The sequence below is a fragment of the Castor canadensis genome, chromosome 7 (assembly GCF_047511655.1).
Source record: "Castor canadensis chromosome 7, mCasCan1.hap1v2, whole genome shotgun sequence".
In the NCBI taxonomy this organism is placed as follows: domain Eukaryota; kingdom Metazoa; phylum Chordata; class Mammalia; order Rodentia; family Castoridae; genus Castor; species Castor canadensis.
Window position 1 is genome coordinate 30,688,544 of NC_133392.1, and position 26,191 is coordinate 30,714,734.

A 26,191-nucleotide genomic window follows, 5' to 3' on the forward strand; every position below is an offset into this window, starting at 1 on the left:
GTGGTGTTGAAATCCCCATCTATTCCTGTATTAGAGCTTTTCTCTACCTTTGGGTCTAATAGTATTTGTTTTATAAAATAGGGTGCTACGTTAGATGCATATGTATTTATGACTGTTATGTCTTCACATTGAACTGAACCCTTGATCATTATATAATGACTTTCTTTGTCTCTTTTTACAGATTTTCCTTTAAATCTATTTTGTTTTCTATGACAATATACCTGCTAACTTTCGCTTTCAATTTGCCTGGAATATCTTTTTCTGTCCTCTCACTAAGTTTATGTGTGTGTTTAGTGATGAAATGAATTTTTTGTAGAAAGCATATGACTGTATCTATTCAGCCAGTCTGTATCTTTTATTTGATGAATTTAGTCTTTTTCCATTTAAGGTTATTATAGATATATAAGAACTTATTTCTGGCATTTGTTTCTTCTATTCATTTTGAACATTGTTTTCTATTCTTCCTCTCACTGTCTATTTTTGTGGTTTGGTAGTTTATTGTATTAATAAAGCTTGATTCTTTCCTATTTCTCTTTTGTGTGCCTACTCTAACTGGGTCTTACACTTTCATGTGTTTCTTGATGGTAGTTATCTTTCGTTTGCTTTCAAATGTAGACTCCCTTTAGTAACTTTTGTAAAGTTGGTCTGGTGGTGATAAATTCCTTCATTTTTTGTTTGCTTTGAAGTCTTTATTTCTCCTTTATTTTTTGAAGGAGACCTTGCTGGCTATATTATTCTTGGGTGACATTTACTTTCCTTCAGAAAATCAGCTGGGCATTGCAGTGCAGTCTGCCTGTAGTTTCTCTGCCTATAATTTATGACTATGGCCATACACAGCATGTGCTGCAGTGGAGTTGAAGAGACCCACTCTCTCCAGGGACTGTGTAGGGATAGAGACACGCTAATGGTTCAGGCAAGTGTGGTGCACATAACAGTGAGTGTTTGGTGCCCACTGTGTTGTCACTCTGATAATGGGAGTGTTGGCACCAATTGGGTGATGGACATTTCCTCAGGCCCTGCTGAGACAAGCTCTGTTACTGGCAAAAGACTCTGTCACTGGCAGACCAAACAGTGAGGGGGGCAGGGTGGAGAGGAATAAATCACCTGCCCTCAGGCTAGGCAGTTGCATGAGTCCACCAATTGCAAGGGGAGAGGTGGAGGGGTAAACTCCAGAGCCCACTCTAGTGTTCACACCCATCCCTGACAGCAGTGTGCACCTAGATAAAGTGTGTGTGTGTGTGTGTGTGTGTGTGTGTGTGTGTGTGTGTGTGTGTGTGTAGGGGAGGAAACTGTGGTGCTAGTTTTCTTCCTTGACAAAAATCATGCACTCAGACATATTGTTTATTTTTTTGTTAAAATTGTCTGAGCTTTGGCCACAGGGTTGTTGTACAGATTGGCTCCTATGTCCTTTTAACATACCTCTATCATTTTATTAGAGTATAACAGTTGTACAGGGGGATACATTATGATATTTACGTATGGGCTTATAATATATCTTAGTTAGATTTACCCTCTCCATCGTTCTCCCTCCTTCTCCCTTTCCCCCTTCTTAAACAATTTCAACAGGTTTCATTTTTCTGTTTTCATATATGAATACAAAATATATCCAACACATTCACCCTTTCCTTATGGCCTTCCACTCACCCCTGGAAAAGACCTGTTTTACCCTCCTGTCCCTCATTTTTAAAAAAAATGTATTTTGATAGTCCAAGGGGATTTCTTTCACCTTGGCATTTCAGACATGCATATATCATGCTTTAATCACATTAAACCCCCATTACTTACTCTTTCTCTATCACCATGCTCCTTTATTATGTTATGCTATGTTCATATTTAGATGGAAATTTTTAATATTTTTCATTTTCTAACATTTTCTTTCCCTCTCCCACCTCTATAGACTCCTCAGACAGACCCACTAATACAATCTTGTTCTCTCTATCATTTATCTTACAGGTCTATAGGTCTAGCTTCCACATATGAGGGAATATAAGCGACCTTTGACTTTTTGAGCCTGGCTTACTTCACTTACCATGATGTTTTCCAGGTCCATCCATTTACCTGCAAACAACATAATTTCATTCTTATTTATGACCGAATAAAACTCCATTGTGTATATATACCACATTTACTGAATCCATTTATCAGTTGTGGAGCATCTGGGCTGTTTCCAAAGCTTGGCTATTACGAATAGTGCTGCAATAAGCATGCATGTGCAAGTGGCTCTATTGTATCCTGGAGCACTTTCCTTTGGATATATGCTCAGGAATGGTATTGCTGGATCTTATGGTAGTAATATTTTTAGGTTTTTGAGGGCTCTCCATAGTACTTTCTGTAGCAGTTGCACTGATTTACTTTCCCACCAACAGTGTAGAAGTTCTTTTTTCCCCCACATTCTCTCCAGCATTTGTTGTTGTTTGTGTTATTGATGATAACCATTTTTACTGGAATGAGGTAAGAATCTCAATGTCATTTTGATTAGCATTTCCTTTATGGCCAAGGATATCGAGCATTTCTTTATACATTCATTGGGCATTTGTACTTCTTTTGAGCATTGTCTGTTCAGTTCATTTGCTCATTTATTCAATGGATTGTTGGTTTTCTGAGAGGATGGTTTGTTGAGCTCCTTGTATATTCTGGTTATTAATCCCTTATAAGATGTTTAGCTGGCAGATTTTCTTTTATTGTGTAGGCTGTCTCTTCATTTTAGTGACTATTTCCTTTGCTGTGCAGGAGCTTTCTAGTTTACTTTCTGGTATCACAAAATGTCCTAGTTACGTCTTATATTTTCTCTGACCTAGCACTGGCATCAGGCATTTCTCCAAGGAGCCCTAGTTTCTCTTATTAGAAAATAGTGTTTATAAACGCAGACCTAGGTGTTATATATGCTCATTGATACTAGAAAGCCATTACTTCTAGATCTGTCCCTAATATTTTCTCTCTCTCTACGTGTGTGTGTGTAAATAGAGGTATGTATATAGATGTTAGGAATATTAGGAAGTATATGTTTATATTAAATTCGTGCATATAAACATCTATATTTTTGTATCTGTCATTCTGTCATCTTTCTGTGTGTGTCTATATATACACAAATACACGTAAAAACTCTTGATATCTTCAATTCTAATCCAGCTTTACAGAATTTATGCTAGTCTTTTCTCTTTCCTTGTTTGTAATAGACATTACAAATATTCTGTAACATAGATTTTCTATACTTTATTTAACCAATTCCCATTTAATAGGCATTTGATTTTTTTAGTAATTGGCTGTTAAAAGGAATACTTCAATGATATTCTTTGTACAGACATATCTTCGAGAGCTTTCTAAGTATTTATGTTGAAAAAAATGAAAGTGAGTGAGCTTACTGGTCTAAAAGACTATGCACTTAAAATTTTGATAGCTATTTCAAAAATACCCTCTAGAACTACTTTTCACATTTTCAAAACCTTGTTTCTTAAGGGTGAATTTCTTAAAAGCAGTGTTAGCCTCTTTACTAATGTCAGTGTCTTGTACTTTCTTCCTGTCCATATTTACATGGAGTCCTAATGAAATCCAAAGGACCCGTTATACTGCTGGCCCTCCGTTTTTCCCTTTAGTCTAGTTAAATTGATGAATGCAACAATTACTCTTTTGTCCTGAATCTTCTGATTGTGTTGTAATTTTTATTCACAGACATTTTCCAAATCTCATTCTCCTTCAGTAGGTTGTTAAATTACAGACATTTATGCCAATTTCTTTATAACCTAGTGAAGGTTTCATTGCCCTGACTAACCTAGAGATATTTCCCTTCCTATTGAAATTATCTCTCAGTTTAGAGATATCTTTACTCCTAAAATGACTGTGTTCTCCTTGCAATTTTCAAAACTGTTCTCTTATAATAGCTATAATTAAAGGCTTCCACACTTGTTATACTCACTAATTCAAATGGTTCCTAATTTAACTGATGGTTCCTCTCCGAATTTCAATAGACAGAATTGGTTAAGAGTTTGCCTTACTCAGCTTCCACTTTTCTGGTTTCCTCTGTACTTACAGCCACTACTGGCTGGTCACCCATGCCTTACCAGTATTATTAACTCTAAATTGAACACTTAAAACAAGTATATTATTTGAATGCATGTAATAGCATGCAGTAATAGACATAATCTAAAGGGAATTTGTGACAGTGAATAATGATAATTGAGCTGGATACTTAGCATAAAGACAAATTGTAACTGACATTGAATGAGCCTAAATAATACCTGTATGAGTCAGACATTCATTAAGGTTTATTGTGTACCTTCTGGCACATAAAAAAAGCAGATAGCATGTTTTCTCTTTGGCAAACACTCCAATCTGCCTTAAGAGAGAAAGGCAGAGCTGAACAATGAATGTAAATAGCTATTACTATAATAGGAACAGAGAAAAAGCTTGGGGAGACCACAGGAAGACCTTCCAATATCTTCATCAGGGAAGCTCTCACCGAGGAATCCATTGATCTAGGCTCAGAAGAGTGGAAAAAAAGAGGAGAAAGGACATCCTAGGCAGAGGTAACAAGTGTATAACAGCGTGGGGTGGTGGGATAATGTTGATTGTCAAAAAATGGACAGTTCTAATGTGGCACAAATTTCATCAGACTCTAGTGTCTAAGAAACCCTTTGGACCAAGCATAAGCATGTATCACACAGAAAATTTAGTTCAATCCTGTTCTTTTCTTAACTGATAAAAATGTATATAATACTGTTCTGTGACTGACTATTTTTTGTTGTTGAAACCTTCACATAATAGGAGAGGTCTTTTTCTGTATGGCTAAGTACTGGGAAGATGATCCCTACCCTTTGCTAGCTCTTAGAGGACAGTTCTGATGATTTCAAAAAGAGAAATGGTTTGCAATGGTGTCAGCTTATTCTAACTGTGAGCACATGAGAGTTTAAAGAGATTATCAAATCATATGAAAATAAAATATAGACTCTAGACATACTTGAGCAGTCCTCAATACATGAAGTCAGCTGCCTCCTGACCCCCAAAGAATAAAAGCATGTTTGGGGTAGGGTTAATACTGGGATAAATTATTAAGTTGTGAGAGACTTTAATTCCTTATCTTGGTAGAATTTTGAAGCCAAAATTACTGAGAAAATTGTAGTTTGGTTTCCCAGGGGACACTTGTGGCCCTATAATTTTTTGACAGGAAAAGAACTTAAAGGTTGTCATTAATTTAAAAAACAAGAGATAGGTCTGTGTCCATACGCTTTGTTTGCACAGTATTTTCCATAAGAAGGAGAAAAGGTCAGTTTCTTTGATGATTACTTTTGGAGAAATAATTAAACAAAAACAGGATGAAAGGGTAGAAAGCTAATCCTAGATAGAGAGTCAGGGTAGATGGTAATTAAGAAATATTTAGATGCTTGGTTGAAAGGGGAGTAGGGATCTGGGATAGGAAATAAACTCCCTTGAGGATGTTGGCTTCTGTAAACTGAAAGAGCACTGCAATAACTTCTATCTGCCTTCATTGCAATGTAAAGCTCTCTCCCTCTTCCAATATTTCAAAAAGTTTTACTCAGTCAGTGTTGTATCTTTAGTTGAAAAGTCTTCCCTCACCTTTGGATTTGCATGTCCTGCACACTCAAATTCTTTGAGTCTAAATGTCTAACACCATCTCACACTTTACATGCCTCCTAACCAAAATTCTGATCTTTGCCTTTTCTTCTTCCCTTCTCCAAATCATCCGTAATTCCTTTCATAAACATCAGGTCATCTTTCTGTTATTCTATTGCTCATGCCAAAAACTTCAGTTTTCCTTGACTCCTTTTTTTCTCTCATATTCACATCAACCTTTCAGTAAATCTTATTGTCTCTGAATTTAAAACATCCCCAGAACCCAATTACTTCTACCATTCTGCTGCAACCATCCCAGTCCAAGCCATGATAATCCTCTGCTTGAATTATTGCTGTAGACTCCTAACTAATTCCCTTGCTTTAAAACTTACTCTCAGGAGGATAGAAGGAAAGGGTGTAGGAGGGTGAATGTGGTGGAAATGTTGTATACTCCTGTATGAAAATGGAAAAATGAGACCTGTTGAAACTATTCCAGGAATGGGGGGAGGGTAATAAAAGAGAATGATGGAGAGAGTGAATTTAACTATGATATATTGTAAACACTTTTGCAAATGTCAAAGTATACCCCAGGTAAAACAATAACATGATAATAAAAACTTTTAAAAGACAAAATATGTACATAAATAAATAAATAAACTTGCTCTCCCTATCCCTCCTAGTCTCTTTCATCTCAGCAGTGAGAGTGATACCCATAAAATGTAAATCAGGCCACATTTCAAAACCATCTGGTAGTTTCCTATGTCATTCAGTGTAAAAGCCAAAGTTCTTACAATAACCAGTAAGGCCCTGTAAGATCTGGTCCTACTGAGACAGTCACTCAGTAGGAGTGTTTCACACATTTGTGGGCCTTTGTTTTTGATATAGCGCCTATCTGGAATTATTTCTTTAGTTATCTACTTGACTTACTCCCTTACCTGTATTAGGTTTCTGCTTAAGTTACCTTATCAACGATGCTTATTTAAAATAGCATCCACCTCTATTGCTTCTGCCTGTCCTCTAATCTATTCTGCCTCTCCCACCAGCCAGACTTAATATGATCCCCATGAGGGCAGGGCCTGTTTTCCTCATAGCTATATGAACATACTATAGCTAGTTAACTAGATAGCTAGCTACAGAGTTTGTTTAGGGTTTATATATACACATATATATGCATAGATAGATGGATGGATGGATAGATAGATAGATAGATAGATAGAGTGCCTGACACACAGTAAGTGCTCAGTAGACATTTGTTGGATAAATTAATGAGTTAATGTCTATCCTAATTCTAATTTATTCAATTGTTGTTTATCTGTTGTGTTTCTCAAGTATCAAATTCTGAGGAAACTCAGAGAAATAATCCATCATTTATATCTCAGTGTGCAATTATTGATCCTTATCAATGCCTTCCCAATACAAAGCTGAGGTTAGCCTCAAAATGGTTTTTTGACAAAATGAAGTCTTGAGTCATGGATTTTTAAAAATCAGTATTGGGTGCTTTTCTAGACACTGTTTTGTTTCTTTTCTTCCTTTGATTGCCACAGAATCTCAACAAGTGAGTTGAATGAAGCAGAGTCTATTCCTTGTTCTCCATCCACTTATTCTTTATATTTTTCATCCTTGCCTTAAATCTAGTCTCCAAGCTCACTGTTTGATTAGTCTAATGGCTTTTGCCCCACCTCCATCTATTTTCTCCTTTATTAGTCACTAACCTCTACTATTATTCATCAGCAACTCTTTAAAAACTCTCTTCTTTGAGATCCCCCCCACACCACCTTCTTTTCTTCTTCTGACCCTTGTATGTTGACATTTTTAAAGATTTTGCCTTCACCCATCATTCTACCTTTTTTTCCTTCAGAAGTCTCAATAACTTTCATAGCATCAGCTACCAGCACTATACAGGTGACTTCCAAGCTAGGCTCCCTTACCTCTCCCTCCAACTCTAGCTCCTCCCCGTCACCTGCCTGCTAAACAATGTTCCTTAGAGTTCTATTCCTGCGAAATGCCAAGACAGTCTGACTAGGTGACACAGAGGCACTGGCACCCTCTGGTGGAACAGAAAATTATCTCTAAGTATCTACTGGCGTGGATGGAGCCTGATAGCAAATATTCCAAGGAAGATTACATTTGTTGAGCATCTACAAATATATATTCTGTATTCTCAAATATGCTCTAGAGCACATCTATTATTCCACCAATAATTATTTTAGACAGAGCCCATTTGGTTCCTTTCAATTCACTTTGATGCATTGGAAAAGATTTGGGCTGAGAGACCTCTTCAAGATGATTTCTAGCAGAAAATCGATGTGTTAGATGTTTTGCAGGATACAATGCCAGACTTAAGAGACCTCACAAAAGAGGAAGAATAAAACTTATTGTATCTAAAGCTCATAGCATATTAGTGCAATTATTTAGTTGTAGATAGAATAATCCAATGATCTTTTAAATAGTGCTATTTTCCTGAAAATATGTTTAGCTTGACCCGTTTCTTAACCTGTTCTTTTGAATAGTTTCACCCTCACCATAAAGGATGCCAACTCTAATGGCATAGGTAGAACAAACCTCAGATATTTTTTCCTTTTTAAAAATTTCCTACTTATTTACATAATTATGCATATATAAAAATTTATATATATATAAATATAAATAAAACCCAAGTAGGCCTGAAATTCTTATCACAAATATCTGTTGTACAAACATTATTAAGGTATAACGTGGTATGTGCTAACTGCAAAGATAAGTTTTTCCTCTCTTGTTTAAAATTAAAAATGACTTTTGAACAGCCCTTTTTCTTTGTGGTGCCAGGATTAAACTCAGGACCTCATGCATGCTAGGCAAGTCCTTGATCACTAACCTATATCCCCAGCCTGGACAGCGATGCTTGAAAATTAAAAAAAAGATTAGTTAGCTTTCTTTCTTGGAATTAATCTAATTCTTCCCTTTGCATGGATTTTAAAAACTTACAAGAAAAACATACCTAGTTTTTGTTGAGCAACTGATTTAAGCAAAAAATGGGAATGTGATTTTTATAAAGGTAAGCTTTTAATTTAAGTAAAAATTATAATTAACTTTACTGTTACTTTGGATATGAAAACATGTATTAAAGGTGCTGGATAATAAAGCATCCAGAACTACACAATAAAGTAGTACAAGGTTTTATTGATTGTACTGGGGTTTGAACTCAGGACCTTGTGCTTTCTAGGCAGGTGCTCTACTACTTGAGCCACACACCCCAGCCCTAGGAGATAAATTATTACATGCAGTATTTTTAAAATTCCATTTTCTTACTGAATGGCATTACACTCATACATTGGTTTTATGATCACTTTAACAGGATATAAATTCATTTTCATTTTAATTGTTATTTTTTTAGTGGAAATTTGATTTATTTATTTAATGTATGGATAATATAAATATTATATTCAACCAAAACAGCCAGTTAAATTATCTGCAAAAGAGTATTTACTTAATTTTTGTGTGTGTGCCGGAGATTGAATCCAATTTAATTGTTATTTTTAAGCTAAAAATAAATATGTTTTTCTCTTTAAGATGAAACCTATGCCTTTGTTGTTTTTGCCCAGATAATTAATTCTATGTAGAATGTGAGATAGTTTGGATGGACTTACTTTCAACTAAAATGAGAAATTTTTGTCCTTGTTGCTGATGCTTCATAAAAAATGCTTTCTCATACATGTAAGAAGATGATATCTTTTCTGTATCTCACTTCAGAGACTGATAATGGACTCTATTCAGTAATCATGGTTCTACTTTACAGGACCAAAAGACCTAGAACAAAATTGCTAATGGGGCAGCTTTGGTAACACTGCACCATCTGTTGCAGAATATCTGGGGACCTCTTGTGGAACTTAAGGGTTTCATAGAGAAACTCTGCTCTAGGAGCTGGCAAAATGAATAGTAGGACAATGTTAACCTCTGAACATAATTATTAACCTAAATTACCTTTTACCTCTATGTATCACCTAAAGTCATGTATCATACATTAGGAAACACTGTCCCAAAGGACAAGTAAAATCCAAATATGTTAAAAAGAGGAGTAAGAGTATGCCAAATGAGAATAGTTAGAGAAAAAGTCAATAGGGCAAAGAGTTCTATAATCAATAGCGCTAACTGACATCAACAAGGAACTCTGAGAGAAACAAAGAGGTCCAAAGTTGAGGGGGGCAAATATGAGTGCATTGTACAGACCTTGAACTAAGGAGGAAAGTTTCTTTGAAGAATTCACTAAGGTTTTCAGGAATGAAACCGATGACAGTGATTGAGAAAAACAAACTGACAGGATGGGAAGAATCTAGAAGTAGATAGGAAGTACAGACATAATAATTCACATAAATGGAAAAGAGAGCCAGACAAGAATTGTGGCAATAGAAACAAGGGAATGGGATGAATAGGAGACACATGGCTATAGAGTTAGTTGACAGTTATGGTATTTCCATTCTTATAAATATTAGAAATATGGACTGGAATGAAAGGTTTTGAGACTTCTGGTCCAAGGCTGAGTTGTTTTCTAAATAAGACTAACCAGCCCGTTATAATTCCTGGCTTTGTATCATGACACTATTTATGTCACGTCATGCAAGAACATAGACCTCACATTGCCAAATCTTCTGATTTTTCCAAAAGAAGTTAGAAATCCAGCTACCTTGTAAGATTTTGTTGTTTTTAAACATCAATAATTCAGTTTTTTGTTAGCACGTGACATGCATTGTGCACCAGACTTGATTGCCTATTTGCTACCTCCCTCTGAAACTATATGTTCTGCTTTCTAAAATAATCTTGAAAGGCATCCCAGACCAAAAGGTAATAATCCTGTTTAGAATCTATGTAATTTCTTATTCATAGGAAGCTCATAGAAAGCCTTTTTGTAGTGCCTAATGTTTTCATTTTGTTGAAGTGTTGATTTGAAAGTTACAAGCCTTTCTCTGCTTCTTCCCAGCCAGGTCTCTAGACAAACTTTATAACTTTGCTGATTGCTCTGGACTCCACCTGATATTTGCTCTAAATGCACTGCGTCGTAATCCCAATAACTCCTGGAACAGCTCTAGCGCCCTGAGTCTGTTGAAGTACAGCGCCAGCAAAAAGTACAACATTTCTTGGGAACTGGGTAATGGTAAGTAAGGCTGTTACTTCCTTTGAATTGACAAGATAAAGGATGAAATGAAAATAAGTTGGCTTGGGATATAGTTTCAGTCATGATAATTTCCAGTGGACTGGCACAGAAAGCAGTTGAGATGTTTGGCCACCGAGTTGACAGTCCGTAACGTGTAAAGACCAAACAGTGAAGGGCAGTAGATCTGCCTAATTCACATCATTTGTATTTGTAGTTATAGCTAGCTACCTCCTTCCAACGATGGTGGAAACGCCACAAAATGGAGAAATATATAGTGATTTATGACCAATAAGTTGCTGTTAAACCAGATACAACCTCTCTGCACAGCGTGAGCTTCATTGTATAGTGTATGTTCAAGAGGTCTTTGGTCCTACAAGATGATCTTTATAAAATAATTCAGAAGAGCTTTGGTCAAACTTGGTTTTGGAGCATGTACATGTCTACTCACTCATAAAAGTATTGCATTCTGGAATTTTAAGTTTTCATAATAAGATGGAAAAGGAGGGTCTTATAAGAAGAAAAGTCCTATTTTCTTACCAATTGTCATTAGTAGGAATGTAGCTTTCATTTTCTTTCTTCTCACTCTTTTTTTTTTCTCCCTTCCATCCCTAGAGTGAGACAATTTGGGGAGAGTTAGGGTGAAAAGTGGTAGGGCTTCTGCTGAACTTGTGAATAAATGGTCTGTCATTGTTCTGGTTTTAATTGTTTTCTTTGTACTATGTTGTGCTACCTAACTAAAAGTGTCTTATAAAAAAATTCAACTAGTTATAAATAAGCCTGAAACAATTAAAACTTACCTACAAGTGATTGATGGGGATAATTCCTCCTGAGTTTTGGGGATCTCTGAGTGTGGCGGCTTGTTAAACTAAACATATCTTCAGTTGATATAATTGAACTGATTTGATGTAGTGAGAATGGGTAGGGGAGAAAGTAAAGACATATTTCTACATATAATTATCTATTCTGGTCAACTGAGAGCTTGCCTCTTCTACACACCTCCTTCCCTTCAACTATTGTAAATAGTTCAGAGAAGGAGCTAATAATAACTGATGTTGTTTACTCATCCTAGCCAAACAACACATGATTTCCATCACCATATCCTTTGAAGTGTCTGTTCAGGACTTCACAAAAGCAAAGAATCATTTATGAAGAGGAAAAAAGGCACTGTCACGATAAGGAAATATGAATATAGATAAGAACACATAGGAAAATAACCAAATTCATGAACTTAGAAATTCAATAAAATGGAAAGTATCAATAAGGTTTTTGTGAGCATTTCTACAGATAATTTTTGAGACTCTAGTCAGAAAGGCTACAGTTAGTGTTACCCCACCCAACTTTGCTTTTAAGAAGTGCAGCTCTGTTTTTTGATGTCACTTTAATAAATTAGCTGCCCATCTCAACTTGTACTTTAGGATTTGAGGAAATTTATTTTGCTGGTTTTTAAAAAAAATTTTTACAGCTACTGATAGTTTTTCTTGAGCTATATCCCTTAAGATAGCTAGTGTATTTTTCTCACAATTTTTCTGCATTGTATATTCAGCCCCTTCTCCTCAAAAGTTAACTGTGTGATCATCCTACATTTGTTTCTCCAGTCTTCTTTCCATTTTCTTCTTTGTAACCTTATCTTTTTGTGCAGAGGTAATAGTTTAATTATCAAATCCACTCTTAGAGAAGGACAATAGAACTGGTCAGTCCTCATCACTCATCCTCCCATTTACCCATACCCTGTTAACAAGCATTTTATCTCTAGAGCAAATCTGGTATTTGAAAAACCAAAGTAGACATTCTCTTGGTTGCTTCTCCTCTAGTGGCCAAATGTCAAGTGACTAACTTATCTTTTTCTCTTTGAAATTGGTGAATAGTGTAGGTTACAGACCACCAAAGCAAGACATACCTAATATCAAGAGATAAAGATTAGGAAGGTTTAGGATGTCCAAGTCTATGAAAGAAAGACTTCCTTGATAGAAGACTTTTGACAGTTTTAATCTCTGATATAAAATGTTTCCTTAAATGTCCACAAATTGTTAACTATATAACTAATTAATGCTGGGTGATGACTGTAATTTTTTGTATTTCTATTAACTATTGGTAAACCGAAAGTAAAGGAAAACAGAGAATTTTGAAGCTGGAACTCAAAATGTGGAAATGTATAAGAATTGCAGTTATAACCCAACTCTGTTCCAGAAAAGTGGTATTTGTTCTTCAGAATGCTATATTTAGTAATAAAAATTACCTTAAGATAATGCAGTACCTCTAACTGAAAGAGTACTACACTACATTATAGATTATAAATGTGCTTTCCAAGTAGATTTCCCCATTTACATAAAAAGCTACTGTAATTATTCAATCAGTGTCATATCTACACCTAACCTAAAGGCATTTAGCCATTATCCTCTGATTTTAGTCATAGGATGCAGTTCTCTGGAGCCTATTGAGTGATTTAATGAAATCAAATTTCTGACCTTAGAAAGTTTAGTTTTTTTCACAACAATGATTCTGATTATTCTGGCAGCCTAGTTTTACTCATTCATTCATTCACTCAAGATTTATTAAGCTTTTTAGTTTACAATTGTGTGGATAACCATGTAATGTATAAATATACATTCACACATTTTGAGACTGGATTTTTTGTGTACATATAACAATAATAGTCTTGTGAAACCCAAACACAGGTTGACCCACAGTCATCAAACACTTAGTTATTTATGAGGATAGGTTACAATTCCAAGCTTGAGAGAACTGCATTGAGTTTTGATGGTTAGGCAAGGAGAGGAGGGGGAGTGGAAATGAAAAGCCATACAGTTTATCTGCTTGCTTTTTCCTGTCCCTTTTCTTGTCTTCTTCTCTTAGTCATTCTCAAGTTATACTCACAAACACATCTACATACATATACATACACATGCGTGTGTGTTGAGCACCTCATGTGCAAAATATTATGCCAAATATGAGGTGGAAGTTGGAGGATATCTTTGAGCTCTGTGATGATTAATCTTGATTGCCAGCTTGATTGAGAGATGCTTAGGAGATTAGGAAACTCTGGGTGTGTATGTGAGGGTGTTTCCAAGTTTGACTTAATGGGCTGACCTATCCTGAATATGGGTGGCACCACCCAGTAGGCGGCAGGCCCAAATGGAATCCAAGAGGAAGGAGGAAGCCTGCATTCTCTCTCTCTGCTCCAGGCCACCATGAGATGAGCACCATGGGTCACATGCTCCCATTGGCATGGGATTCTACCTCACCTCAGGCCCAAACATGGACTGAAACGTCTGAAACGATGAGCCAAATCAGTCCTTTCTCCCTTCAATTGTTTCTCTCTTCAGTTGTTTCTCTCAAGTATTTGTCGCAGTGACAGGAATTCTGACTAACAGAAAAAATTAGTACCAAGAGATAGGGTTGTTATTATTACTGTTACCTGATGATGTGATTTGAAAACCTTTGGAATTCGTTTGTAGAAGGAACTTGAAAGGTTTGGAGAAACCAGGTAGAAAAACTTAGGAAGCTAAAGCAGAGCTTCATGGGGGATTCTGGTAGGAGTTCAGAAGGCCAGAATGCTGATAGAAATGTAATAAAGGCTGTGCTCATGAAGTTTCAGATGGGAACAAGGACTCTGTTGGGAATTAGACAAGAAGCTGTTCATGTTACATTGACGTAAAGAACTTGTCTACATTTTGTTCATGCTCTGAGACTTTGTGGGAGGCTGAGTTTAAAGGTGGTGAGTTAATCTGGTGGAGGAAATTTCAAGGCAGTCTAACTTTCAGGCTGGATTATGTGTTTTTCTGGCTGCTTTTAGCCAGGTTAATAGTGAGAACTGGGAGCAAAAAACCAAATCAGAAGTATTTGAAAAGCTGGCAGTTTGGTCACAATAGAGACATACATAAAGTTAGGGCCAAGGAAAGTGTGATTGCTGAGGAAATTAGCCCCACTAAAAAAGAAACCATGTACTTTGTACCAGGACAACAGGAAAGACACTTTGAGGACATCTCAGGATTTTGGCAGCATCCCACTCATTGCAGGCTCAAGGGTGTAAAGGACTAAACGAATTTAAAAGACTTTGCTTAGAGAAGAGAGCCCCAGGGCTTCCTGCTGACACAGGGCTACCAAACAAAGTGTTTCCAATCATTCAATCATCCAGGCATTCAGAGGCTGCTTCAGCCATGGTTGGCATAGCTACTGCTTGAGCTGGCAGCAAACCTTGGCATTTTCCACATGAGGCTGGTTTTGCAGGCAAGCAGAATGCAAGAGTTATGGACTCCTAGAGGCTTCTACCCATATTTCAAAGGAAAGCCTGAGAGGCCAGGCAATGTATAGCAGGATTGGAATCCTACAAGGAGTCCATGAGAGGGTGATGTGTGAATCTGTGAGAGTGAAACAAAAGATGCAATGGAAACCTCAGAAGGTTGGAGACACCAGAAATATCTACCAAGGAAAGTCATGGGCTGTGAGCAGAACCAGCCCAGGAGACAGGCCATATGGACTATCAGTGGGAAGGCCTTAGGAGCAGGAATGTCTTAGTTCTTTGGAGCTCACATCATACCACCCATGCACCTATGGTATTTGTTGTTTGTCCTGGTGGATTTCAGTTTTGTCTTGGTCCCATCCCTTCTTACTATACACCCATTCTTCCCTTTTGAAATGAGAATATTTACAGTGTGCCTATATCTTGGGAGTATGTTGCTTGTTTTTGATTTTACAAGAGTTCACAGATAAGACTCTGCCTATAGACTCAGAATAAAATTTAGACTTGAACTTTGGAACAATGTTGAAACTGTTGAGACTTTGGGAAAGGAATTGATGTGTTCTAAGTTTTATGCAGGATAGTTATACCATGTTCTATGGAACAATGACTTGGTTACTGTATTTATTTGGAGATTAAGTGTGGTCTAAAGAGATGTTTTTAGATGTCAAGTTGACAAAGGGTAGACTTAACGATGGTTAATGTTGATTATCAACATTACTAGATTAGCTAAGGACACTTCTGGATGTGTCTGTGAAGGCATTTCCAGAGAGGATGAACTAAGAGGAGAAACCCACTCTGAATGTGGGTGGTGTCATCCAACAGGCAGGGGTCCCAAGCAGAATAAAAGGATAAGAAAGAAGAAGCCCACAACAGCAGACATTCTCTTTTGGTACTTCCTGGCTGCCATGAGGTGAGCAGCTCTGCTTCGTGCTCCCACTGCCATGACATTTTGCCTCACTTCAGGCCCAAGGTAATGGAGCCAGCTGACCATAAACTGTAACCTCTGAAACCGAGCCAAAATAAGTCTTTCCTCCTTTTAACTTGTTTCTCTCAGGTGTATGTCACAGTGACAAGAAACTGATTAATAGGGCTCCTTCTCTGCCCACTGTGTGGCTTCATAAAGTCAACTGTGACAAAGTGAATGTATAGGACAAATAATTTCTATTCTCTAATGGTAAAGGCAGGATAAACTTAATTCCTAGTCTCCAACATAAAGGTGGGCTAAACTTAAAACTATTGAACCATGAAGCCCTCCTGTGTTAGCACTGGAGAGTCTTTACCATTTGAAAGGAATAAATTTTAAATCATGGAATTTGTTAAACCAATAAAAACATAGGCTGAATTATAAATTAGTGAACAAAATTACTGATAAATTCATAGCTTATTTTTGTAAGCACTTAAGTCATTTGATTTTTAAGGGAAGTCAGTGAGACTTGAATTACATCAGTTATTTATTTGAGTTCATTATTATAGTACAGAACCACATTATCTCATTTCAATTCTGCTTAGCATCAGAGAGAGCTAAGGAAAGTAATTGAGGCATAGCTGCTATGTGTGTGTGGAAGTTGGGTGAAACATTGATCTGACGAAAGTCTTCATTTATTTTGTTCTCATTGATATGAGCCACTATTACCATGCAACGGACACTTTAAGGAACATAATAAACAGAGTCCAATAGAACTCTTGGTTGTTATTCCTAAATATTTTTAACCACTTCAGTAGCCTGTAAAAGTGAAGGCTGAATCTATCAACACATAAGTGACCTCAATGACATATTAATGATTTCTCTAGATGAGGTTGACAAGGGACAGAAAACATAATTTGACTATGTTTTTCTTTTCTCTTTTTTTTTTTGATTTAGCATATTGAACATACACCAGCAATGACAGTTCACAGGAAGTGAGGCCAAACACATCTCATTTAAAACACTGAGCCATTCTTATGCCTGTGTGATACCTTAGAAAAGCCAAATGATATGTGTCCTGTGGTTTGAACTATGGGCCCCATGCATGCTAGTCAGGTGATCTATCTCTTGAGCCATTCCACCAGCAAGGTTTTGAATTTTGATACAATTTGATTTATCATTTTAAAAAAGTTTTGTTTCATGCTTTTGATGCCATATCTTTGCCTAACCAAAGATCACAAAGTGTTTTTCTCCATGCTTTATTTTTAAAGTTTTATAGTTTTATACTTTATAATTAGGAGTTAATTTTTGCATGTGATATGAAGTAGGTCTGTAAATTCATTTTTATGCATGTGGAGTATCAAGTTTCCCAGTACTTTAAATGACTTTTCTGTTCCCAAGTTATCAGAGCACTTTTGTCCAAAACAAATGGTTTTATTTCTAGACTCTTAATTCTGTTCCATGACCTGCATGTCTGTCCTGCTGCTAGGACAGCATTGTCTTATTACAATATTTTTACAAGTGTTGGCATTGGGAAACCAGCTTTGTTCTTTTTCAAAATTGTTTTGCCTTCTTGGCAAAATTTGTATTTCTATGCAAATTTTAGGTTTATCTTGTTAACTTCTTCAATGAAGCCTGCTGGAATTTTAAGAGATAGCATTGAATCTTATAAAAATCTGTAGATTCTATAGAATCTACACCTATAAGTCTATTCAGTAGATTGATCACTTTGAGGAGAATTGCAATCTTAACAATATTGGGTCTTCCTGTATATGAGCCTAGAGTATCTCCCCATTTTTAAAATTGTAATTGCTGTAAGCAGTGTTTTGTAGTTTTTAAGCATGTACATACTACATTTCTTTTGTTAAGTTTATTCTTAATTATGCTATATTTTCATGCTATTGTGAATGGAATAATATTCTTTCTTTTTTGGCTATATGGAATCATTTTCTTAATTTCACTTATGAATTGCATATTGACAATATTTAAAAATACAATTGACTTTATAAATTGATCGTATGTCTTCCAACCCTGTTGAACATGGTTTTTATAACTTGCTTTTTTTTTCTCCAGGTGTATGGGTCACTTAGAATTTTCTGTATATGGTATCATGTTGTTTGTGAATAGTGACATTTTTATTTCTTCCCTTCCAGTTATATTATTTTTTAAATTTCTTTTCTTTTCCTAATTGCTCTGGCTAGAACACGTAGTACAATTCATTGTAAGTGGCCAAAGCCTTGTTCCCTAACTTAGAGGAAAAATGTTCAGTATTTCACCACTAAGTGTAATGTTAACGATTTGCTTTTCTTAGCCAACCCTTATCAAGTTGAGGAGGCTTCTTCTCTTATACATAGTTTGTTGGGAGTATTTATCAGGACTAGGTGTTTGATTTTTGTGAGATATCTTTTTATGGCATCAATGTTGTTTGCATCTATTGAAATGGTAATGTAGTTTGGGTTATTTAATCTATTAGTATGGTATTTTACATTAGTTGGATTTTGATATTAAATCAACCTTGATACTAAATCAACCTCACTGACCTAAATACCTCTTGCATATGGTATATCTTCCCTTTTATATGTTGTTGGAATTGCTTATAGGTATTTTTGTAGAGGTTTTTGGGATCTATATTTCTGAAGGATGTTCATCTGTACCTTTCTATTTATGTCTTTGTCTGGATTTATTATCAGGGGAATATTGACCTCATACAATGAGTTGGAAAATGTACCTCTTCCTTCATTTTCCAGAAGAGTTTGTGAAGGTTTGCTATTTCTTCTTAAATATTTCATAGAATTTGCCAATTAATCCAGCTGGGTCTTCTCTGTAAAAAGATCTTTAAATTCCTAATTCATTGTCTTTTCTTGATATTTATCTGTCTCAAGTATATGTATATGTTAGTGGCACTGGGGTTTGAATGAAGGGCCTCATGCTTACAGGCACTTTATCACTTAAGCCAGTGCCCCGAGCCCTTCTGTTCATTTGCGGTTTTAGGGAGTCAAGGTTTTGTGTGCGTATATGGAGTGAGAGAGACAGACAGACAGAGACAGAGAGAGTTCTCCATGTGGCTCCATCTGGCCTTGAACTACAATTCACCTCAGCCTTTCAAGTGCTGAGGGTACAAGCATGTGCTACTCATCCATCTGAGTCACTTGTAATAATTTACGTCTTTCTTGAATGGTTTCCATTTGAGCTTAGTTGTCTCAATCATTAGCATAAAGTTGTTCATAGTAGTCCCTTATCAATTTAATTACTCTGAGGTCCTTTGTGGCGTTTCCTCTTTCATTTCTAGTTTGATAGTCAGTGACTTCTCTCTTTTTTTCCGTAGTCAGACGACCTAAAGCTGTGTCAGTTTAGGTCCTTTCAAAGAACTGACTTTTTCTTCACTGATTTTTCTCTATTTTTGAATGCTATTGATTTCCATTCTAATTTTTTTAATTATTTCATTCCTTCTTCTTGATTTCGCTTTAGTTTTCTCTTCTTTTTCTCATTTCTTAAGGAAGAACTTTAGATTGAGTTGATATATTTTTCCATTGCTAATATAGGAGTCTAAAGCTATATATTTTCCAGTAAACATTGCTTAGGCTTCATTATATTTTCAATTCACTCCATTCTAAATATTTTCTTTAATCATTATAAAGTGTCCTATATTGTCTCTAGTAAGATTTTTGTCTCATACCAATTCCACTTCTCTTTATGGTGACTGGTTGCCTGATTTATCTTTTTTTTCATACTTTTGTTCTCAACATATTGTGTCTTTGAATCTAAAAATGTGTCCTTTACTTGGGTTTTTGGCTTTTTATTGGGGTGTTTAATGAGTTTCCATTTATATATGCACTTTTATGTATGCTGCCTTGCTGTATCTTTTGCATTTCTTGTCTCTTTTTGTTGATCTCTCTCCTTTACTAATTTTCTTATGCCAAAGTCCCATTTTCATCTCTTTTATTGTTATTTTCAGTAGTTTCTTATTATAATAATTTTTGTGCTTTTTAAATGGCTTCATTATGACATTTTTATACCACTACGTAACGTACTTTTGATCACATTCACTTTCCTATTACTTTCTTTTGTCTCCCTTTCCCCTCCCACTGGCCACCTTCTTGTACCCAAATAGTCCCCCTTCTACTTTCATGTCTTTTTTTAAAATCTAAACTCCACATAGGAGAAAAGCATGCAATAGTTGTTTTTATGAGTCTGGCTTATTTCACTTAATATGATGACCTGCAGTTCCATCCATTTTCCTTCAAAGAACATAATTCCATTCTTCCTTATGGCTGAATAATATTCCATTGTGATATTTACTGTGTTTTATTTGTTCATTCATTTGTTGATGGACATGCAGGGTGATTCCATAACTTACGATTGTGACTAGTACTGCAGTAAATATATGTATACATATGTATCTATTGTATGCTGACTTGGATTCCTTTGGGTATATACCCAGGAGTGGTATAGCTGGATCATGTAGTAATTTTATTATCAGTTTCTGTGAGCCTCCATACTGATTTCCACAAGGGGTGGACTAACGTACAAGCACACAACAGTGTATAAGTGCCTCTATTCCCCACATCCTAGCCAGAATTTGACTTATGTTTACTGGATGATAGCAGCTGTGACTGAGATGAGATGGACTCTCAATGTGGTTTTGGTTTGCATTTCCCTGTGGCTAAAGATGTGCTTTTTTTTCATGTGTTGGTCATTTGTACCTCTGCTTTTGAGAACTGTCTGTCCAATCAACTGATTGGATTATTAATTGAATTGTTCTTTTGATGTCCAGTTTTTTTAGTTCTTTCTATATTCTGAACTTTTTTTTTCTTTTATTATTCATTTGTGCATACAAGGCTTGGGTCATTTCTCCCCCCTGCCCCCACCCCCTCCCTTACACCCACTCCACCCCCCTCCCTCTCCCCCCCCATCCCCTCAATACCCAGCAGAAACTATTTTGCCCTTATCTCTAATTTTGTTGTAGAGAGAGTATAAGCAATAATAGGAAGGAACAAGTGTTTTTGCTGGTTGAGATAAGGATAGCTATGCAGGGAGTTGACTCACATTAATTTCCTGTGCGTGTGTGTTACCTTCTAGGTTAATTCTTTTTGATCTAACCTTTTCTCTAGTTCCTGGTCCCCTTTTCCTATTGCCCACGGTTGCTTTTAAGGTATCTGCTTTAGTTTCTCTGCATTAAGGGCAACAAATGCTAGCTAATTTTTTAGGTGTCTTACCTATCCTCACCCCTTCCTTGTGTGCTCTTGCTTTTATCATGTGCTCAAAGTCCAATCCCATTGTTGTGTTTGCCCTTGATCTAATGTCCACATATGAGGGAGAACATGCGATTTTTGGCCTTTTGGGCCAGGCTAACCTCACTCAGAATGATGTTCTCCAATTCCATCCATTTACCAGAGAATGATAACATTTCGTTCTTCTTCATGGCTGCATAAAATTCCATTGCTGCTTCAATTTCATTTTGTGTTATAGGTCTATTCAGGTGATTAATTTCCTCTTGGTTCAGTTTTGGATGATCATATGTATCTAGAAATCTGTCCATTTCTTTAAAATTTTCAAATTTATTTGAATATAGGTTCTCAAAGTAGTCTCTGATGATTTCCTGGACTTCCATGGTATTTGTTGTTATGTCCCCTTTTGCATTCCTGATTCTACTAATTTGGGTTTTTTCTCTCCTCATTTTAGTCAGGTTTGCGAGGGGTCTATCGATCTTGTTTATTTTTTCAAAGAACCAACTTTTTGTTTCATTAATTCTTTGTATGGTTTTTTTGGTTTCTATTTCATTGATTTCAGCTCTTATTTTTATTATCTCTCTCCTTCTATTTGTTTTGGGATTTGCTTGTTCTTGTTTTTCTAGGAGTTTGAGATGTATCATTAGGTCATTGATTTGGGATCTTTCAGTCTTTTTAATACATGCACTCATGGCTATAAACTTTCCTCTCAGGACTGCCTTAGCTGTGTCCCATAGGTTCCAGTTGGTTGTGTTTTCATTTTCATTAACTTCCAGGAACTTTTTAATTTCCTCTTTTATTTCATCGATTATCCATTCTCCATTAAGTAATGAGTTATTTAGTTTCCAGTTGTTTGCATGTTTTTTGTCTTTACTTTTGTTGTTGAGTTCTACTTTTACTGCATTGCGATCAGATAGTATGCACAGTATAATTTCTATTTTCTTATATTTGCTGAGACTTGCTTTGTGCCCTAGGATATGATCTATTTTGGAGAAGGTTCCATGGGCTGCTGAGAAGAATGTATATTGTGTAGAAGTTGGATGAAATGTTCTGTAGACATCTACTAGGTCCATTTGATCTATTGCATATTTTAGATCTTGAATTTCTTTACTGATTTTTTGTTTGGATGACCTATCTATTGATGATAATGGGGTGTTAAAGTCTCCCACAACCACTGTGTTGGTGATTATATATGCTTTTAGGTCTTTCAGGGTATGTTTGATGAAATTGGGTGCGTTGACATTGGGTGCATACAGGTTGATGATTATTATTTCCTTTTGGTCTATTTCCCCTTTTATTAGTATGGAATGTCCTTCTTTATCTCGTTTGATCAATGTAGGTTTGAATTCTACTTTGTCAGAGATAAGTATTGCTACTCCTGCCTGTTTTCGGGGGCCATTGGCTTGGTAAATCTTCTTCCAGCCTTTCATCCTAAGCCTATGCTTATTTCTGTCAGTGAGATGGGTCTCCTGTAAGCAACAAATTGTTGGATCTTCCTTTTTAATCCATTTCATCAAGCGGTGCCTTTTGATGGGTGAATTAAGTCCGGTAACATTAAGCGTTAGTACTGATAGGTATGTGGTATTTCTGACATTTAGTTGTCTTAGTTGTTTGAAGGTTTGATTGTGTGTACCTAAGTTGAGGTTACTCTCTACTGTCTTGCTTTTTCTTTTATGTGGTTTGGTGCTGCCTGTCTTTTCATGGTTAAGTTGGGTTTCCCTTTCTGTGTGCAGAATCCCTTGAAGAATCTTTTGTAGTGGTGGCTTTGTGGTCACATATTGTTTTAGTTTCTGCTTATCATGGAAGACTTTTATTGATCCATCTATTTCAAATGATTGTTTTGCTGGGTAGAGTATCCTGGGGTTGAAGTTATTTTCATTCAGTGCCCGGAAGATCTCACCCCACACTCTTCTTGCTTTTAATGTTTCTGTTGAGAAGTCTGCTGTGATTTTGATGGGTTTACCTTTGTATGTTACTTGTTTTTTCTCTCTTACAGCCTTCAATATTCTTTCCTTAGTTTCTGAACTTGTTGTTTTAATGATGATATGTTGTGGAGTAGTTCTATTTTGATCTGGTCTGTTTGGTGTCCTGGAGGCCTCTTGCATCTGTATGGGAATATCTTTCTCTAGATTTGGGAAATTTTCCATTATTATTTTGTTGAATAGATTACGCATTCCCTTCACTTGCACCTCTTCTCCTTCTTTGATGCCCATGATTCTCAAGTTTGGTCTTTTGATGGAGTCAGTGAGTTCTTGCATTTTCTTTTCACAGGTCTTGAGTTGTTTAATTAATAGTTCTTCAGTTTTTCCTTTAATTACCATTTCATCTTCAAGTTCTGAGATTCTGTCTTCTGTTTGTTCTATTCTGCTGGATTGGCCTTCCATTTTGTTTTGCAGTTCTGTTTCGTTCTTTTTTCTGAGGTTTTCCATATCCTGGCTGTTTTCCTCTTTAATGTTGTCTATTTCTGTCCTGAGTTCATTGATCTGTTTATTCATCGTGTTCTGTGTTTCACTTTGGTGTTTATACAGTGCTTCTATGGTTTCCTTTATTTCTTCTTTTGCTTTTTCAAATTCTCTATTTTTGTTATCTTGGAATTTCTTGAGTGTCTCCTGTACATTTTGGTTGACCCTATCCAGTATCATCTCTATAAAATTCTCATTGAGTACTTGTAGTATGTCTTCTTTTAAATTATTCTTTGGGCTTCATTGGGTCCTTTGGCATAGTTTATCTTCATTTTGTTGGAGTCTGGATCTGAGTTTCTGTTTTCTTCATTCCCCTCTGGTTCCTGTACTAATTTTTTGTTGTGGGGAAACTGATTTCCCTGTTTTTTCTGTCTTCCCGTCATTGTCTTTGGTGTTGTTACTGTCCCTGTACTGTGTGCAATTAAGTATTTTCTAGCTTGTAATAATAACAATGGTAATATTTAGATTGGAAGGGTGAGCTGAGATGGAAAGCAAGAAGTTAAGGAAAAGGGGAAAACAAATACACAGACAAGAGGGAGAAAGCAGAACAACATTTCAGACAAGAAAGTCTCAAAGGTATAAACAGGGAGCATTAGTGTAATAATTGACAGTAAGCTGAACAGACATTAGAGGGACAGAGATAAGATTGAAAATCAAAAATAAAAAAAAAATTAAGATAGGAATAAAAATTAAAAATAAGTAAATGAAAGAAATATCTATATATTAAAAATGAATTAAAATAAAATGGAAAATAGAAAATTAAAAACAAAAAAACCCTCCAGGTTCAAATGCAATGAAGTTTCTGTCTTAATAATTTGGGTGTCTGTCTCAGTCTCCAATCCTGGAGATGGTGCCTCAGATGTTGTTCTGTAGTTGTCTTATCAAAGGGGATGCATAAAGTAGAACAAAACTACACACACACACACACACACACACACACACACACACACACACAAAAACCCCACCTTGTGTCCCAAGTTCAAATGCAATACAGTTTCAGTAAGTTTTTCCACTTGTGGGTGTAATTTGGTTGTTCTCTCATCGAAGGTGGAGAGAAAAGGAAAAAATAGAGTCTGGAGACAGTTCTGTGAATGGTATCTGCAGCTGTGGCTTGCCTGCCTGCTGCTGTCAGCCTGCTGTTGCTGGAGGCATTATTTATGCAGATCTCTGGGGTGAGCTTAGCACTCACCTGGCCCCCCCGCAGGCTTTGTTTGCTCAGAGTTCTCCTGTGCGAGAGCTTCTGCTACCGACTTTCCCCTTTCCAAGCACTGGGAAAGGTGACACTGCACCCACATTCTCAGGCCTGCGTGTTTATTTACAGTTCATGTGGGAGGTGGGTCTTCCCCCCTCTCCTGTGAAGTTTTCCTCCCACTGCCACTTTCACAATCTTTCCTGCTCCTGCTTACTGGGCGGTGCTGCTGCTCCTGCCAGCTGCCATGTTTGTTTACAGCTCATGTGGGAAGTGGGTCTTCCCTCCTCTCCTATGGAGTTTTCCTCCCTCTGCCACTCTCACAAGCTTCCCCGCTCCTGTTTGCTGGGCGCACGCCCCGCCCCTGCTCCTGCCAGAGGCTCTCCGGCCTGCCCGGCTTGTTTATTTACAGTCCTGGGAAGGATTCCCTTCCCCCAATCTTCAGCGCTCAGGGTGCCCCACCCTCTTTCCAGTGTGTCTTTATTGTTCTTATTGCTTATTACTCAGTTTCTCTTTTTTCCCTGGGTGGAGGTCAGTCTGTCCAGGGAGCTATGCTGCTCTGGCCCAGGCTTGTCTGTGGGAGTACCACCGTATGGCAAAGCTCACCTGGTCTGCGTCTTCCCAAGCCGTCTGGGCGCCGGCGACTGGCGGCCCGGGGGCCCTCCTTGTTTCTCCCTTTAACGTGAAGTGGAGATTCTCTGTGCTGGCTAGAGGTGTGGAGGGGTCAAAGTTATGCCTTTTCTCAATGATTATGCTGCAAAGTGTGTCTCCCGCATCTCTCCAAGATTTCACTATAGGAGGCTCGCTTTCTGCTTCCTCCCTCTAGCTACCATCTTGGAATCCTCTCTATTCTGGATATTAATTCCCTGTTAAATACATAGCTGGCAGTGCTTTTCTCCCCTCTGTTTGCTGTCTCTTCACTATGAATTGTTTCCTTTAATGAGCAGAATCTTTAATTTGATGCGATCCCATTTGTCAATGGCTATTATTTCCTTAGCTAGTGGAGTCCTATTCAGAAAGCCATTCCCTATATTTTGAAGTTTTCCCCTAGTAGTTTCAAAGTTTCAGGTCTTATTTCAAGGTCTTTCATGAGCTTTACATCAATTTTTGTACAAAGTGAGAGACAGTGATACAGTTTCAGTCTTGTACATGTGGTTATCCAGTTTTCCCAACACCATTTGTTGAAGAGGCTGTCTTTTCTACAATGTGTGCTTCTGGTGGCTTTGTTGAGAATCAGGTGGCTGTAACTGCATGATTTCTGGATCCTCTAGTCTATTCTGTTGTTCTTTCTGTCTGTTTCTTTGGCTCTGCAGTGCAATTTGAAATCTGGAATTGTGATATCTCCAGTATTGGTGTCTTTGCTCAGGATTACATTGGCTATTTGAAGATTTTTGTATTTCCATACAAATTTTAGAATTGTTTTTGCAATTTTATTATAAAAAAATCTTAACTTATCGCAATCTATTTTAGAA

At 36.8% G+C, this 26,191-nt stretch overlaps 1 protein-coding gene across 1 annotated transcript in view; it reads left to right on the top strand.

The window, feature by feature from the left end:
• The window catches only part of Hpse2 (heparanase 2 (inactive)), a 663,188-nt gene that overhangs the window by 392,243 nt on the left and 244,754 nt on the right, over nt 1-26,191 (top strand). Inside the window, exon 4 of the mRNA XM_074078564.1 lies at nt 10,523-10,696. Within this exon, the coding sequence (XP_073934665.1) occupies nt 10,523-10,696 (174 nt within the window). The remainder of the gene's footprint in view (nt 1-10,522; nt 10,697-26,191) is intronic.